Source organism: Amphiura filiformis, chromosome 11 (assembly GCF_039555335.1).
Source record: "Amphiura filiformis chromosome 11, Afil_fr2py, whole genome shotgun sequence".
Taxonomy (NCBI): domain Eukaryota; kingdom Metazoa; phylum Echinodermata; class Ophiuroidea; order Amphilepidida; family Amphiuridae; genus Amphiura; species Amphiura filiformis.
Genome location: NC_092638.1, coordinates 11214465 through 11232443, shown reverse-complemented (window position 1 = coordinate 11232443; position 17979 = coordinate 11214465). Strand labels below are relative to the sequence as shown.

Below are 17979 nucleotides of genomic sequence, written 5' to 3'. Positions count from 1 at the left end.
TTTAAAAAGCACGTAACCTGAGAACTTTTCCGTGAGGGCGCTTTTTTCAAAATGGCCGCCAAAATCCAATATATATGGTTAAATTAGTCACTTTAGGGCATATTTAACCAGATTGTGGATTTTTATTGATAGCAATAATGTACTATTAAGTCTGGTTATTAATATGAAGGTGACAGGAGGTTACAGCTGAGGGCGCTTTTTTCAAAATGGCCGCCAAAATCAATGAAAAACATATATATGGTTAAATTAGCCACTTTAGGGGCATATTTAACTAGATTTTGGCTTTTTATTGATAGCAATAATGTACTACTAAGTCAGGTTATTAATATGAAGGTAACAGGAGGTCACAGCTGAGGGCGCATTTTTCAAAATGGCCGCCAAAATCAATGAAAAACATATATATGGTTAAATTAGTCACTTTAGGGGCATATTTAACCAGATTTTGGATTTTTATTGATAGCAATAATGTACTACTAAGTCGGGTTATTAATATGAATGTAACAGGAGGTCACAGCTGTGAGCACTTTTTTCAAAATGGCCGCCAAAATCAATGAAAAGCATATTTTTAAATTAGTCTTTTTTTAAAAAGTGGTATACTTCATCAGATTTTGGATGTTATGTTATTGATAGCGGTAAAGCATTACTAGGTCATTACTAGATTATTAATACGGAGGTAATATGATGTCACAGGCAAGGATGCTTTTTTAAAAATGGCCGACAAAATTGAAGGAAAGTATGATATCAACGAAAAAGCGTCAGGAAATGTTACTTAAGTTGAAAAAAGTAATAGCTGTCTGTGACTTTTTGCGTGAAGGATATGAAGCGCCAGCGCCTGCTTACATGGCGGTAGTAAGGATATATCTGCAATCTTTTTATCTTTTGAAAACGTTCGATCAAAGATATCATATCTTGCTTCGTTGAAATCTTTGCCCTTCACTCCGTATAGAAGTGAAACGTTCTCCTTTAGCTCTTTGCATAAACTTTCTATCGGAAAATCTAATACTCCAATGTTGCAGAATGTGTCCACACAATTTGGCTTTGACTCCAGCACTAACGTTTCCCCTTGCGAAAAAAGCTGAGTTTTAATCATTGCCAGTGAATGCATGAAATCCAATCAGGGATGACTTCTGAGCTGCTGTTAAGTCAATATCGCTCAATTTAAAGGCCTTTGTGTCACAAAACAAGATGCTATTTTGATTCCCGATCTTAGCAGTAATCAGGAAGAAGATTACACAAATGTCATCTTGCATGCAAAGCATTCAGTGAGGAATAACAACGAGGGTATAGCAATCATCCGTTCACATGCGGGAGACATAGACATTGCAGTCATTGCTTTATCCCATTTCATTCATGATGGAGACAGAGTAATTCTGGACACAAACACTGGCAAATACAGGAAGGCATTGGAGTATTCGATTTTCCGTCAGAAAGTTTATGCAAAGAGCTAGAGGAGAACGTTTCACATCTATACGGAATGAAGGACAAAGATGTCAATGAAGCAAGATATGATATCTTTGATCGAAAGTTTTCAAAAGATAAAAATATTGCAGATATATCTTTACTACCACCATGTAAGCAGGCGCTGGCGCTGCATATCCTTTGCGCAAATTTCATTGCAAGAGAGTGGAGACAATGGGTGGAACGAAAATATGGAACCTAAGTGGGTTGAAACGGTAATGCCTGAGGACGTCCACGACTATGAAGGTTTTTCAGATAATAGCGATTTGAGTGATCATGAGGATTAAAACAAAGATAAATGCATCAGTGAAATCATGCAAAAAACGGACAATTTATAACACTGTAAGCAACACTTTTGCGGCATTCTAGTGTACAAGTTGCCTTTTTGGGGTCTTATTTAATACATAAAGGCAATTCTGGTAGTCATCATTGCAGCCATTTTAAATCAGAATTACCACCCTGAAGTACTTCATTATAAGTTCAAAAGGCAAAGACAACTATTACTTTTTTCAACTTAAGTAACATTTTATGACGCTTTTTGTTGATATCATACCATTTTGAAAAAAAAAAACACCCTCGCCTGTGACATCCTATATTACCTCCGTATTAATAATCTGACCTAGTAAGGCTTTACCGCTATCAATAACACATCCAAAATCTGATGAAGTATACCACTTAAGTGACTAATTTAACAATATATATGCTTTTCATTGATTTTGGCGGCCATTTTGGAAAAAAAAACGCCCACAGCTGTGACCTCCCGTTACCTTCATATCAATAACCTGACTTAGTAGTACATTATTGCCATCAATAAAAGTCCAAAATCTGGTTAAATATGCCCCTAAAGTGACTAATTTAACCATATACGGTATATGTTTTTCATTGATTTTGGCGGCCATTTTGAAAAAAAAAGCGCCCTCAGCTGTGAACTCCTGTTACCTTCATATTAATAACCTGACTTATTATACATTATTGCTATCAATAAAAGCCAAAATCTGGTTAAATATGCCCCTAATGTGGCTAATTTAACCATATATATGTTTTTCATTGATTTTGGCGGCCATTTTGAAAAAAAGCGCCCTCAGCTGTGACTCCTGTCACCTTCATATTAATAACCTGACTTAGTAGTACATTATTGCTATCAATAAAAATTCAAAATCTGGTTAAATATGCCCTAAATTGACTAATTTAACCATATATATTGGATTTTGGCGGCCATTTTGAAAAAAGCGCCCTCACAGAAAAGTTCTCAGGTTACGGGCTTTTTACCCAACAAATTCTTGTTCCCCATGCAAAACTGGTCCAGATAAACCATATGAGAATTTCTGGTTCTCCAAGTGGTACTTAGCTCAGTTTTAACCTGGTCTAATAATGGGCCACCAGTTCCCAACGATCATGAATTAAATCATAATATTATAGTCAAAATTTTTAAGAACAGGTACAAAGGACAATCACAAAAGAGACAAAGACGATGGACAAAGAGAACGTTCACTCTTACAAACAAAACACAAGCACCAGTCTTGTGTCAAACAAGTGCACACATTACTTGGTTACACCATCTTGATCCTGCCATAATCAGTTTGAAAATAATTGAAGAAAAGGACAACAATTTAAGATGCTTCAAGATCAATGGTCCATTTTTTGAAATGGAGCCGCAGTTTACCTTTACTTTCAGCAATTTTATACTCAATTTTCTGCTTCAATTTGACCATATTCAGAAAAGCATTGAAACTAAGGTTAGTCTGTTTAAATCTGCACTTATGAATGTAAAATTTAAGGCACAGAAAAAGGAAATTAATACAAAGGTCATGTTCTGAGGTATCCCTGATACCAAACATTTTATCAAATTTGGAAAATGTAAAAGAATCCCCAGTGACACTGTTGATATAAAACATAGTTCATCCCACATGGGAGACACATTCTTGCATTCACAAAATAAATGCAAAATTGTTTCGGGCAATTCATTACAAAAGTAACAATTGGGTGAATCCACCCTACCAATTCTGTGAAGAAAATTATTTGTACAAATTGCCCTATGAAAACTTTAAAATAAAAAGATCGTAACTGGGTTTCAATAGTACATTTAAAATTGCTACTATGCACACAGTTCCATTCAATTTCATCAAACACATCGAGACAATCAACCCATTTGTTTTCAGCTTCAACAGTGGCTTGGTTCCTAAGAGTTGAGTAGGCATGTTTTGAAACCTTCTCTGCATCTAAAAGGGAAGCAGAAATAGTATCAAAAATGTTTTCTTGAATGTTCTTAGGGTTCTGGAACCAATCCAAATAAATCCCATTCATTAAATAATTGTATTTTCTCCTGTCTTTAATGGAAATATCAAATTCTAAAACCAAATCTTCAAAGGTTTTAACTAAATTGTGACCCATATAAAGATCTGAAATGCAATGGATCCCTTTTTCATCCCAAGTAGGGTAAAAGAAAAACTTTTTTGTTTTTTAACCGAACATCTTTGTTCCACCAAATTGGGTCCTGGAGATGGAAATCAGACCAGTTTAATTTTTCCTTCATCTTGCATTTGTATAAATACCATAATTTGATAGTCTCAATTAGCTGACAATTTGACAGGGTATTTAAAACACAATCTGGAGCATCTGTCTTCAACAAGACAGTATAATCTGGATAAAAAGAAGATAAAACAGAAAGTTCAAGGGATTTCCAAAAACTAGAATAATTAGGATCAAGCAGCTGCTTAACCCACACAAATTTTTGAGCCTGTGAGAACACAAGAAGGTCAATCATCCGAAGACCACCATTATCATAATCATTACACATGACATCCCTCTTAACTCTGTCATTCCCTCCATTCCAAATGAATTTATAAAACATACTATTCAGTTTCTTGAAAAAACTTTTTGGAATGTTTATACAAAGAACAGAAAAGAGATACAAGAGCTGGGGTAACAACAGGGATTTTACAACTGTAACTTTGCCCAAGAGAGATAAATATCTACTCCTCCAGCAATTGAGTGTTTGCTTAATTTGATGAAGTTTAGGGGTAAAGTTGAGCTAAAAAAGAGCATGTGTATTAAGAGAAAAATTAACACCTAAGATTTTAAAGGTGTTTGTCTTCCACTTCAGCCCAATATCTTCAAAGGGATGGAAATCAGAACCTTTTAAGCTGCCAATATGAATGGCCTCAGATTTTGACATATTGATTTTGCAACCTGAAAAGGAAGCAAATTTATCAAGGATGTTGAAGAGAAATTGGAAAGATTCTAAATCCCCTTGTAAGAAACATGTGGTATCATCAGCCAGCAAATTAATCTTCTTTTCTATGTTACCCACTTTAAGACCTTTTATTTTTTCATTACTGCGAACTGCGATAGCCAAAACTTCAATGGAAAAGAGGAACAAAAAGGGTGAAATAGGACAGCCTTGAAAAATTCCACGAGACATGTCAATAGGATTGCTGAGAAAACCATTATTGATAACATAACTTTTCCGGCAATTGTAAAAAGTTTTGACCCACTGAATAAAATTATCCCCAAGATTAAACCGACTTAAAACCTGAAATAAGAAACTGTGTTCAACGCTGTCGAAAGCCTTTTCTATATCTAACAAGACAATAGACCCTGGGATATTATTCATATCGGAATATTCAATCAAATCAATAATGTTACGAATGTTACAACCAATATTCCTACCCTTCATGAAACCAGTTTGATCATCATGAATAAGATCCTGAAGAACAAGTTTGAGACGATTAGCCATGGTCTTTGCAATAAGCTTATAATCAGTCGTCAATAAGGAAATAGGACGGTAATTTTTAACAAAAATAGGATCACGGTCCTTTTTAGGAAGCAAAGTAACTGCGTTCGTATTTCTTAGGCAATATACTTGTATTATTCATGGAAATAACCTGGTGTAAATATTTTTATCTTATTTGTTATTGTCTAACGGTTGAGCTGAAAGTGTCGAGATATTTAAAATTATGAACAACATTAAAGCCTGATTAGGAGATAAATTCATTGACGGTATTCGGCATTTACAGCTCTACTGACGCATGTCACTTTAAAATACCCCCCCCCCCATTTTTTAAAAAATAGGAAAACGTTTAAATTTTTAGTAATTATAAAGGTTGTCAAACATGCTAACATGATGTTATTTAGTGTTGACAAAATATATATTTTGCACAAATGTTTACCTAAAATATTTTTATTACATAAACTATTAAACATTATAAAAGTTTTATATAAAGTTTTTCATAGATGTCGACACACGATATGTTATAGCGCTATTTGATATACAGACGTGATATAGCCTTTTTTTCCTGTCAACAGCTTAATCAATTATTCATACATCATATCTGTTCTGGAATGTAAGCTATATGGAACATTGTGCTGACTTAATCTCTGGTTTTATGGTTCATTGCAATGGTTCAAAGCACAATATGTATGGTTTGCTTGACAGAAAGCATTGATCTTCATAATTGTGTTGCGCACACCACCATATGTATATTTTAATTCCCAACACATTAAATAATTATACAGTATCTTAGCTTGATCAAACAACCGGAGTGGCAAAGGCAAAGCAATTAATTTGAACTGGCTTTCTACTAATGGCTCGACGTTACCATATATAATACATGAAAATTCGAACCTCAAGAGTAGCGTACGCACTGAATTAACGATTGGTGGTTATTATGTACATACACTTATCTGTTTTATTTCTCAAGGGATTACCTCAAACTGACAGTAATTCAAAAACCATTTTGGTTTTATGTGAATGATTAATTAACATTAAATGAAGAAGGTTATGATACATCGTTTCAGCAACCGGTTTCTGATGCTACTATGCATCACATGCTATACAATCTCCAATAAACATGTGTGCCCACAGATATTCCCCGCAGTAGCAACAACCTCTGGGTGAATCTCATGCGGTGGATTTTTAAAAATATTTTGAGCAAAAAATAATGCAGCCAAGGCACACCTATTGTATTTTGATTATGGCTAAATTAATTTAAACATACTTTTAACATAAATTTCACCTGTAAAGGTCAATTACTACAATAGCTGCGTCCAGGAAAAGCAACAACAACAAAAAGAAACAAAACAAATAAACAAACAAAACAAAAAACAACCTACAATGAAGCACTGTGTATTAATTTTCGATTTCAGCACAATTATGCACTTGTGTTGTAGTGGCATTATAATAGGACAGTTGTAAGGGATGGAAAATAAAAAGAAATCCTGGTAGTATCATTGTAACTCTACTCTCGATCGCGCAAACAAGGCCAGGGGTCTATTTCACCCCATTTGAAATTCACGCTAATTTAGCCCAAAATCAAAGCGTTGAAAGATTTTTAGAGAGAAATATCAGTCTAATTCTGTCCGGTAGATAGAGATGGCCAGCCAAGGGTAGATCCATCCTGGAGGCTTATGTTCTTTCTGCAACCATAATGGGCCGCAATATAACTAATATAACCGCATAGTCAGAAGGTTAGGTTTAGGGTTAGGGTTAGGGTTGGGATTAGGGTTAGAGCTAGGGTTTAGGGTTAATTATATTCATTGGTATAATTATACTGGTCATATATCGTATGTATGCACTTTATTCCGTAATCAATAAGTACGGTAAACAAACGCCTCTCTGGCAAGATGACTCCTAGCATAGCGGTAAAGCCTGTAGACTATGGATCCATAGATTGTGGGTTTGAACCCCAGTTAAACCCCAGTATAATTGTGATTCTAATAAATATCTTTTTTTTTTGTTAAGAAAGAGGAAATGTTCATGGTAATAAACCGTAATAAAGCGTAATAAATCTATGTTATATCTAGCCCCATATACTTATGTACCATGTTCCATCGCATTGCGGCCCATTATGGTTGCAAAAAGACATTACCCTTCCGGGAGAAGCACTCTGCCCTATGCCCTCGCCTTAGCTACTAAAAGTGCAAGTAACTTATTGCTCAAATCAACAAAAGAGTCAAGGTCATGAGGTACCAGCTGAATTAATTAATAAGCTTACAATATTCTGATATATAGGTGGAGATTTGTGTCAAAAATTAATTTATCTGCAGACTGACACTAGCTTATAAGTAATATATAAAACGTTTAAAGAGCTCTATATTTACATTATGATTGTGCAAAGATCCAGTTTTTAGGTCCAAACCGTGGTTTTTCATCAGCTAGGGTTATGCACATTTTAATTAAGATTCAAAATAGCCATATGAACGAAAAATTATTTGAACTTGTCAATACCTTCAATAGTAAAAACAACTATATTGTAGTATCAGTTAATAATATTGATTGAACACTTGGAATTTCAGGTGGTGAACTCAGGTTGTCATATTTGGCATGTACTCGATCATCGAGGCCACTTATTTCCGGCGCCTATTTATAGATCATTTTAAACACAGCAATAAACCCCGATGTAGTATTATATAAATATGTTTGATAATTTACAAAATCTTTGAAGTAATAGATAAATGATTGATAGGCATACAGAGCCAGAAAAACACCACATGTATATAAAATACACAGGCAACTAGAGACGCTGTACTCAATTTGTTTGCCTACGTCAGGGGCGTAGCGGGGGGAAGGGGTGGGCCACTGACGAAAACATTCCCGGTTGCATTATCTTGACCCGGTATTATCGGTGAGATATATAATACACATACCGTTTTTTAGAGAAACTGTACATGCTAAGTCTACTAGCTTCAAAAAACGATTTATTGGGACAATGTGCACGAGTATTACAGTATTTAAGCGTATGATCGGGGTGAATTTTGGTGGAAAATGGGCTCATTGCCCTTTTTACGTCAACAGATGATGGAATTGTATTACTTTTGTTTGAAATATTAATTAATAAGTTGGAATGCACTCTTTTGAAATGAAAGGTGTGAAAGACTTCTACAAAGTTTCTTATCTCCTCCACCTCGTCAAGTAAGAAGTAAACAAAACAATGAAAAACATCCGCTTTAATCGAAGGAAGAAGAGGAGGGACCGTACGCTGTTAAATGTTACCAAAATCAACCCGTAGATGACGATTTAGCTTAATGAAAATTTAGCTGTGACTGCATCTACAACCCATTAAGACAAATAAAAATGAACATGCGGGCATACGTATGTGTTTAAACAAAGCCAGTACGCTTTTCTTACTTATTTCAAATAACAAACTGTATGACAAATACTTATGTTCAGGAATTATGCAATTGAAATTTTTAAAATCAAATGTCAGCTTAACATAAGTGGAATTTTAGAGGTTCCGAACTGAATTTGGTATACCTAACAACAATTTTCTGGACTTACATATTTCTTCTTCTTCTTTACCAATTAATGTTTAAGTATTAGCAAATACGATTAACTGGGACGTTTCAGCCTCTACCAGAGAAAGATAGTATAGTTTATAATATTTTCTCAAATAAAAACATGTCGATAAAGTCGGTGGGTGTGTTTAGTGTATTTCGGTTTAAGCTCATAACATAATATCACCAATGAAAGCAAATATTGCTTTACGTAGCCAGATGGTAGTATCATTGACTTTACATACTTATTGGTTTCCACAGGGCGGGCAATGTATATATGATCTTTAAATATCAAAATAGATCACATCGGTGATATGGTATGGTAATCATAATAATGTGGACCAAAAATGATGGCATTAATCAGAGCAAAGCAAGATAAATGGAGGCAAACCAATGTAGCCTTGATTAGAATGGTTAATTGTACTACTAAATAACAGGAAATGATAACATTGAAAAATAGTAATATTAAATCAATCGCTTTTGAGAACTCGTTTGTTACAGCGAGGAGGAATATTATACATTGAGTGCATATTAAAATAATTGGTCCCCATCATTGTTGAACTGCCTGTTCCTTCAAAATGCTACATTGGATCCACTTGAAATAACCATATATTTATTGTTATATAACTCTTTATGACATTAATTATCAAATTATGCTGATCCTATGTTGCATTTTGCTGTGGTAGTCATGTATATAGTCGCTGAAATATGATGGGTACCAATCATTTTGATACATTATACATGTACTTTGATACAATTCTAAAGTCTTAAGATATATGTGTCTATTTTAGTTAAAGGTTACTAAGTTTTAGTTATATTTTTCACAGACAATATTTTGGTAAAGGATTACAAGAAATGAAATGCCAACTTTAGAAACTGAACTTGGTCCATGATTGTGGGAGATGTATGGGACAGTTTAAGATATCGTGATCATGTCAATACAGGACAAGCCCACAGAATAAAGAGTTTTAGTAATTATGCTGAGTTTCAAATTTGACTGTTTTGTTTGTTGGTGTAACACGAAAGAAGTGATCTACACGGGGGAAAGCATTTTCATCCCAGTTCTAAATTACGATTTTTGGACTCTTCATGATAGTTATACTACATTATATCTTGCCTCAACATCAACTTGAGTACATTAATTGAGTATGTCGAGTGATCGCTAGGACAGTAAATGTCAAAATATAACAGATATATTATTATCTGCAACAGGTTGCATATTGAAATGCATCATGCATTATATAGTTTTACTGTGTAACGAGCAGAGACTACAATCGGTTTGATGTCTTTTTGCTTTGAAATGTCACGACCATCTATTTGGGTATAAAGTCGATTATCGTTAAAGTGATACTGGTGAGTAGAATCGTGCATGAGCATTGTAAAGTATCACATGTATGTTGTGGCATTCGGAGGGAACTTTCATGTTGTTTCATGTTGTTTACACAGCTTTACAATTCGACACATAATATTAAATTTTTTCTTTTTTCTTTCTTTTCATACTATTCATTGGCACATTTGTGAACATGATTCGGAACTTCACACATAAATTGAAGAAAGCTAATGACAACATGTTACCTTAAAGTTTAAAATGACTAATTTGTAGTATTCTGTCAATATTTTATGTGTAATATTTACGGGTTGATTTACAAGTACGGTGAAAAGATTACTACAACAAAGCTTTTTATTAATACTTGTACCAGATGACGGTCTACTCATTAATTCAGTTGGAATAGTATTTATTGTTGAAAATTTACAATCGAAATTTCCGAGTGCTGTGTTGGCCTGTTTTGATGTCTTACTCAGTTGAATCAATCACAATTTACTATGGTAATCAGGACAAACAGCCAAGTGTTACCATAATCGGAACATGGTGCATTCATCATTCAAGGAAACTGTCTCACAAATCTATCTGAATTAAAGAAAACAGTGTTACTAACGGGATGGTAAAAGTAATGTTCATGAGGATAAAGTCTAGATATCTGCCAACCACCAAGAATGTGTATCTGCAGTTTATGTCAGAAAAAGCTAACGGCATTCCATCTAATGTTTCATAAAAATAAGATGTGTGTTCATCAGCAAAGCTTGTGAAGCTCTGTTCCGTAGTCTCAGCTGGCGATGGGCGATTCCTTATTCGCCAATGATGGCGTGGCACATTCTTGATAATTAAATAGCCAGGTTGCTACAGTAATCAGTAGTTATCCATCGCTAGCAATTGAACTATAGAATAGGGTTTGTGGTTTACCAATTCCATCAGACACAAGACAAATGCGTATAAAATGGAATCAAGAAATAATAAATTTAAAAACTTTTCATCAACACAGCTCTAGCAAGTAATGATTTATAACTTATGCACAAGTTAAGTTTGGATACAATTTCATCAAACATTTAAGAAATATAATTTTATGACCCAAGGTTCTGAGGTAAAGTGATATGATTAAAAGTGTACTTAATGGGCCCAGGTTTTGTTAGACGTATCGTCTCTGCTTGCCGAGTTGTGTTGTGACAAATAGCTGTAATTTGTGATATTTCTTACTTGTTCTAGACTATCAAATTAGGTTCTCCTAGTAAGAAGATTAGATTTACCGACGCCATATCTTACATCAATTACAACTGCATAAAGCCCATGGAGTTACATTTTTTTCGAAGCAAGCCTGTCTAAGTATATTTTTAAATATTCATATAGCATTAGCGATGATTTATGCCATCAAGTTTTCTAGAATATTATATCTTTTATTTTTGGACACCTTTTTAATAAGTGGAACATATCATTTTTCAGATGAAATTACCTATCCTGATGTTGCGATAGTATATTTGTTATTACACTTCTTATGCTTTTGGTGATTATAAACTGAAGTTTTCTAACCTATTAAATCAGAATTCTTTGAAAAAACAAAAACATGACAGTTATAACAACAAAGAAACAAAGAAACAAACAATCAAAAAACAAAACAAAAAACAGTCGTGACTTTAAGTGACTTATGTCAGCAACTTTCGCGCAGTAAAATATAGCAGCCTTTTTTGAAAGACTCTGATCTGCCTGGAGTATGAGGGAAACCAGTGGCATATGATATATACATGTGTATGGTATAGTAAGTTACGATGGTGAGCGAGCTCAATATTGACAATTTCACTCTCTATAGGGCTCTATAACCACTCAACATCAAATCAAACACAGCAAACTAAAGTATGTAATGGACCACTACCCCGACAATTAAAGGCACTTTTGATACAAAATTAATTGAAAAGCTAGATTATTCATTCATAAACTATACCTTTTATTTTTTCTCAGAATTAAGGTTGTTTCATTATCAACTTAATCCAAATGGTTCACCTAATGATTATATGACCTTAACATCCAACATTGTGAACTCTTTTTGTCAGCTTCATGTACAAAATTAAATAGGGAATACAAGTGCCAATCCATGTCTAGCTGTTCTTTAATAACCGGAGACTTCAGAGTGTGCTTTCTTCAGTGTACATGCAAAAAGCACATATAAAGCAAGAGCGTGTAAAGTTGTAGCTTGTGGCATGTTAATAATGTATAATAATACACTTGTACATGCAAAGTGATTAGATGTTTTGAGATGATATATATATATATCTTCATTTCCCACAGCAATTACCAATTTATTATTAAGAAGTTAACCTTAAAGCTGTATTTAGTTATACACGGCAGTGATAAAAAAAAGAGACACATTGATACAGACGACGCACGTTATTCGTTAATCATTAATGCATAACGCTATTCATATTAAAGGCTAAAAAGGTTTTTCTCCTGTTCATGTAGTACGTCGCTAAATGCAAGTCATGCTGTTTTACATTTTTTGAAAGGCAAACATTTACTGAATTGAAAAGACCAGCAGATATTTAAGAAAACATAGAAGAGCAATTTCCGTAATACAAAAATGTTTGCCTTAAATCATTAATTTGTGTCTACACCATTTCGAATACAGTATTTTGTTGATTGCCAAATGGCATAGACTAATTATAAAACACTTAAGTCACTTAAGTAAGCATGGTAAACATTGCGTTTCGCATTAGGGCTCATCTCTGTATAGTTGCTTACTAATATCTACTCAACTACGATGCGAGGTAATTAAAGCGGATATCACTTGGTACCAAATACTTTATATTGTATTTTGGTTCACTGTCAATTGATATTACCTAGATCGTCGGATAAATGTATACCCTTGCTTGCTGTGTTAGTTATGTAATAAGTCAGCTCCGTGGCTCAAATTTCACTTCACTGTCTTTTTGCTTCAGCAGCGCTTTGCTTCAGCACCATATATTCGTCCTGCTGTTTAGTTCAACAATCATCTTAGTCATTTCGCATCATCTGTTCTTATATTACATTTCTCACATTCATGCTGCCCCAACATGCTTAAACGAGTTATTGACATTTTTGGCAAAAGTGACTTTTTATATATTTGAATTATGTTACACTATGAAATATCCCAAGAGCTAGATATCAGCATGTGAAAAGAGGTTAATTACATCATTTACCTCAGAAAACCATGACATAATAAATTAATTGACAAAACTTGTGGTATTTTACACTTAACAGCCCATTGAGTACTACTGATTATTACACAATACTTGAGCAATCTATAATGCGGTCTCTTATTCCAAACATCAACATTACAATGAACTTGTTTTGCCGTGGTGAGCAGCATATATCTCCTCCCAAATTCTACTTCCTGTTCCTGATGTTACTATTTATCTTAATAATTAACAATTAAGGATAGCTTAAATATTGATGGAGAAGAAAGGTTAAAACCCTCTTCTTTATCTGTATTTAACCCATCCTTATTTGTCCCTTTGTCTTTTCCACTACTTGTCCCATTCGTTGCCAAACAAAACACACGTCATGCCAGTAAATCATATTACCTTTAAACTGGAGCTTCGTACTTTACATTCAAAGACTGCTACACTGCTAGTGACCTTGCCCACAATGATGTGTGAAGAAAATGAATTGATGCGAACATAGGAGACATGGACTCATATTTTGTCAGCATTTAATTGGATTGAAGGAGACTCTATCATGCAGCACTGTTGCCACATTACGAAAGAAATAGATTTGCAATTTAAAATTCAATGATATGGTTTAAAAGGTTTACAACTGTCTTGATGCTATATGGAAGAAGTTATCTGAGGTTCAAAAAGACATAATAATACTAGTATAGAACATAAATTATAATCTTCACCTAAATGTTTTTATTCAATTGTAATGTTGTGTCGTTTTATGGCGACTATGACAATTAACAAAAAATAATAAATAAATACACATTTGTGACATGACACTCTTGCTTAGAAGTACATTTAGTATTCGACTTTTATTGCGGCAGTAATCCTGTAAAGTATGTAACAATAAATATTGTATGAAACCCCGTGGCAAACCCGATTTAGAGTCCACTAAATAAGATGACAGTTTAAATCTACCATGAAACATTTAGAAGTAAAACCTTGAAAAAAACCTGCGGCAAACTCGATTACGGAGTACACCTTGTATGTTTAATAACGTACTATTTAAGTTTAAACGTAGATGCACACAGGTAAGTGCACGTAGAGCTGATTGGGCTAGACACACCTTGGGGCAAACCTGAGAACGGTCGAGTATTCTATCAGAAGTTTCAATGGTTATCTTGACACTCAAAAGCAATCTTGTTTGGAATTACATTTTGGTATCGGCATTTTGTACCCAAATTATATCGGGCTAGTCAACCCTTGAAGAAAGCGATTAGGAATACGCTTCAAGCTGTATACCAGAATGTGTACTGTTATATATGAATTGAAATATCTATACTATACATGTAGTAGAACATGATTGTTTGCGATACAAGAGTGGGTACCCTAGATACAAGAGTGGGTACACATGAACATCAATAGTGTACAATGGGAAAAACAAAACAAAACAAAACAAAAAAAACCTGCCAACCCTAGCTTTGATCTTTGTGGCTCTTAAATAAATTCTAGCCCGCTTGAAATTCGACACTTGTGTTTTAAATTACCCTTACGCGTATCACCTTTTAATTTTTGAAACCTGACAAATCCATCATTAAACACCTTTGGACCTTAAAAATAGTTAGGGGTCCTTAAATGATAGAGAGGGTGCAAGCTACACCCCCTTACACTCAAAACTATATAATCTTTTCTATATATATCCGCCCAAAACCAATATCCCCGTTTGCTGCGCCAAACTTCGATGAACATTTACACCAACGCTGGACTTGGCGTGCCTATTTGAAATAGGCAGTTGCCTCATTTGCGCGCACATTCAACTCAAACGCTGGACAATTGTTTTAAAAAAAGAAGCGGAAATGTGCATCATTCTGTCTCTCTATATACCATGCAGCTAATTGGCAAGCGCGACTGAAGTATGAACTCAGCTGAATTTATTCCTAATAAATAATAAAAAAAATACATTTATATAGCGCCTTTTTCCAGCTAGATCTTGAAGGATTCAAAGCGCTGTAATTTCGCTGCCAGGGTGAATCATCACAATCAGATCGCATCATCTAGGCCAGTTGCAACCGAACCTCAGGCGCAGACCTATCCGGCCTTAGATTGTGACATCCACCAATTATCTGTGCAGCTCCCCAAATTCCATTGGGTGAAGGAAGTTTTTGATAACCAAACAACTAATCACCGATTTTTTTTTTTTTTTTTGGAAACCGGAGATCCCGGAGAAAACCTGCGAGAGCGAGCATGGAATCGGGATAAACCAAGTGCACATGAGTCCTTGGGCCGCGCCGGGGCTTGAACCCGGGACCTCAGTGGTGCAAAGCGAGGGAACTACCGCTGCGCTAACTCGCACTCTGTGGAATAATACTTGTGTTTGCAAGCTACGACCCATAAACACGTGTCCTACATTAAGAAACTGGCTATACTACACTCAGTTATTAAATTCTCACGTTTAATTGTGCATTATGAAGCGTTGTGATGCTTAGTTGATATTCAAAGAGGCAACATAATAACATTTGAAGTATGCACAAGATGAATTGATTTGAAGGGATAAGGCATGTGTAATACGGTCTGGTGGTCAGCTATGTACATACTGTTTCCTCGTCAAATGCAAATGAAGTTTGCCTAGTTTAAAAAATGCAATTCGTAAACATCTCCCCAACAGCTATTTCAAATGAGGTCCTTCTGCTGGTGTATTTTTTGTGTTTCATTTTCTAACCTACTTCTCACTATATTGTTTATTACCGTTTTGTTGTCGCTCTGTTGCCCTATGACCCATATTTAGCTGCTTCCATTATAGTATATTTTGGAAAGCCAAGGAACTCATTGAATAAAGCTTAAAGGCTTTCTTGTGTTCTACGGGTAATTTTTTTTTTTTTTTATCAAAATTGCTTCTAATGTAATGTATGTAACATTACATAATGTATTCTATATTTTGACAACTTATTTTGTGCAATGCCTTGTGCAATAATAATAATAATAATAATAATGCCGCGCCATGTTTGCCGTATTACATCACAAGTATCCCCAAATATTTACGTATAATAGTAGCTTTTAAAAGACCGAAAGCAAACTCCAGTATCAAAATTATACATAGCATAATAGCGTGACTATTCCAAATTAGTCTTAACCTTGCTTTCAAGAGAATCATCCTTCATACAGCCTTAATCAACAATAATGGCATACGCATACTACCAAAATTAATTTCGTAAGCGAAGAAGCTTTTTAATTATACTACGGTGATTAATTTTGATGTGGTTTACATAGTCAGATAAAACAAACGGGTAATCAAATTTAATATGAAAATACTAACCTAGCGAATTTAATTGCACGGTATATGTTGCGCAATATAATTTAGTAAATGCGGTGGAGCAGCAGGGGGACGTAGGAGGTGAAACCCGAATCATCTATGATGTAAACTACAAGTTAATGCTGTTGACTGAAGGGGCAATTAATCCCCCGTTCCATCACGGGAAAATATTTTGTCGCAACAAGAAGTATAATCAAATTAAGTAATAACATGAACTTTGATATGAAACATTAATTCGACATGATGCTTTAAATGGAAGCCTTGAAAGGTTAATATTTAATGAAAGTTATCATAACAAAAAAAAAGAAATTAAGGTGAGTATTATACAAAAGATATATTTGTAATAACTACATTAGAATTATGTGCATTTGATTAAGATTGTGCCAGATTAAATGTTCGTGTTATGAAAATATGTAGATAGATCTTTACTCTAACAATCACGTTAACTCTTTGAATAGATTAAACGATTCTCTTTTACCATTAAGCCTACTTCACGATAATCATCTGGTCTTCCTTTTAATTCATGAATATAATATCTCCAAAATGCGCTGGACATTATTTGAAATAATTTTGAAACACGAACGGTATATGCACGCCGCAAAACAGTACAACAATGTAAATAAAAATATTAAATAGTGACATTAAGATAGGGATACAAATCCTGCTTATAATTACTAAGAACACTTTATTAAAGATCGTGGACACCTGTACAGTTTATTGAACTTGCGTGTCACAATGGTATTTTATACAACTGAGCGACCATTGGCGTATAGTTACTTGGTATTATACAGGGTGTATCATAATAAAGTATGCGGCTGAAAAACGTCACTAAAGAGTATGATGTATTTGGCCAAAATGCTTTAGTTGATAGCTGAATCAACATCCTATACTCCCACAACCGTAAACTTACTGATGTGTGATCAATATTCAGGACTCATTGACTATTTTTGTGAGCCGTAAAAAATCCAGTTGCGCGAAGTCAATTAAAATGTTCATAAAATCACAGTTTCATAACTTTGTTTGCAGTACAGAACGTCCTGCAGAATTGTTTGGCAAACTTGTGATTGCTTTAAAGCACCAAGTGGAATTGCCCCTGAGCCCATACGCGGGGCTGGTATCTATTTCTGAGATTGGGTTTGTATGATCAAGAGATTAACTTTATTGGTATTGGTAAGAATGATTTTTTTTTAACTTTTTGAGGTGGAATGTTTTAAAATTATTGTTATTCGATTTGTAAGGAAAAGTAAGTATGTTTTGCCGTTACAACGGATGAAAACGAGTGAGTATTACCAAAGTTATGTTTGAACTAATTATGACTTTAAAAGTTCTAGATATAGGCCTATAAAATGTAACAATAATAGTTAATATACCGCATCATATGGTCAGCAGAAGAAAATTACATCACCTATGATGTCATATCAGTGTCCTTGACCGGGGTCCTTACTCCTTGACCACTGAACAGCGTGATATCATGTTGA

At 34.5% G+C, this 17979-nt stretch overlaps 1 protein-coding gene across 1 annotated transcript in view; it reads left to right on the top strand.

Moving 5' to 3' along the window:
• Window positions 1-1474: 1474 nt before the first annotated feature.
• LOC140163483 (GTP-binding protein Rhes-like) overlaps window positions 1475-17979 on the top strand; it is a 31477-nt gene continuing 14972 nt past the window's right edge. Inside the window, 1 exon segment of the mRNA XM_072186798.1 lies at window positions 1475-1571. Coding sequence (XP_072042899.1) covers window positions 1475-1571 — 97 coding nt within the window.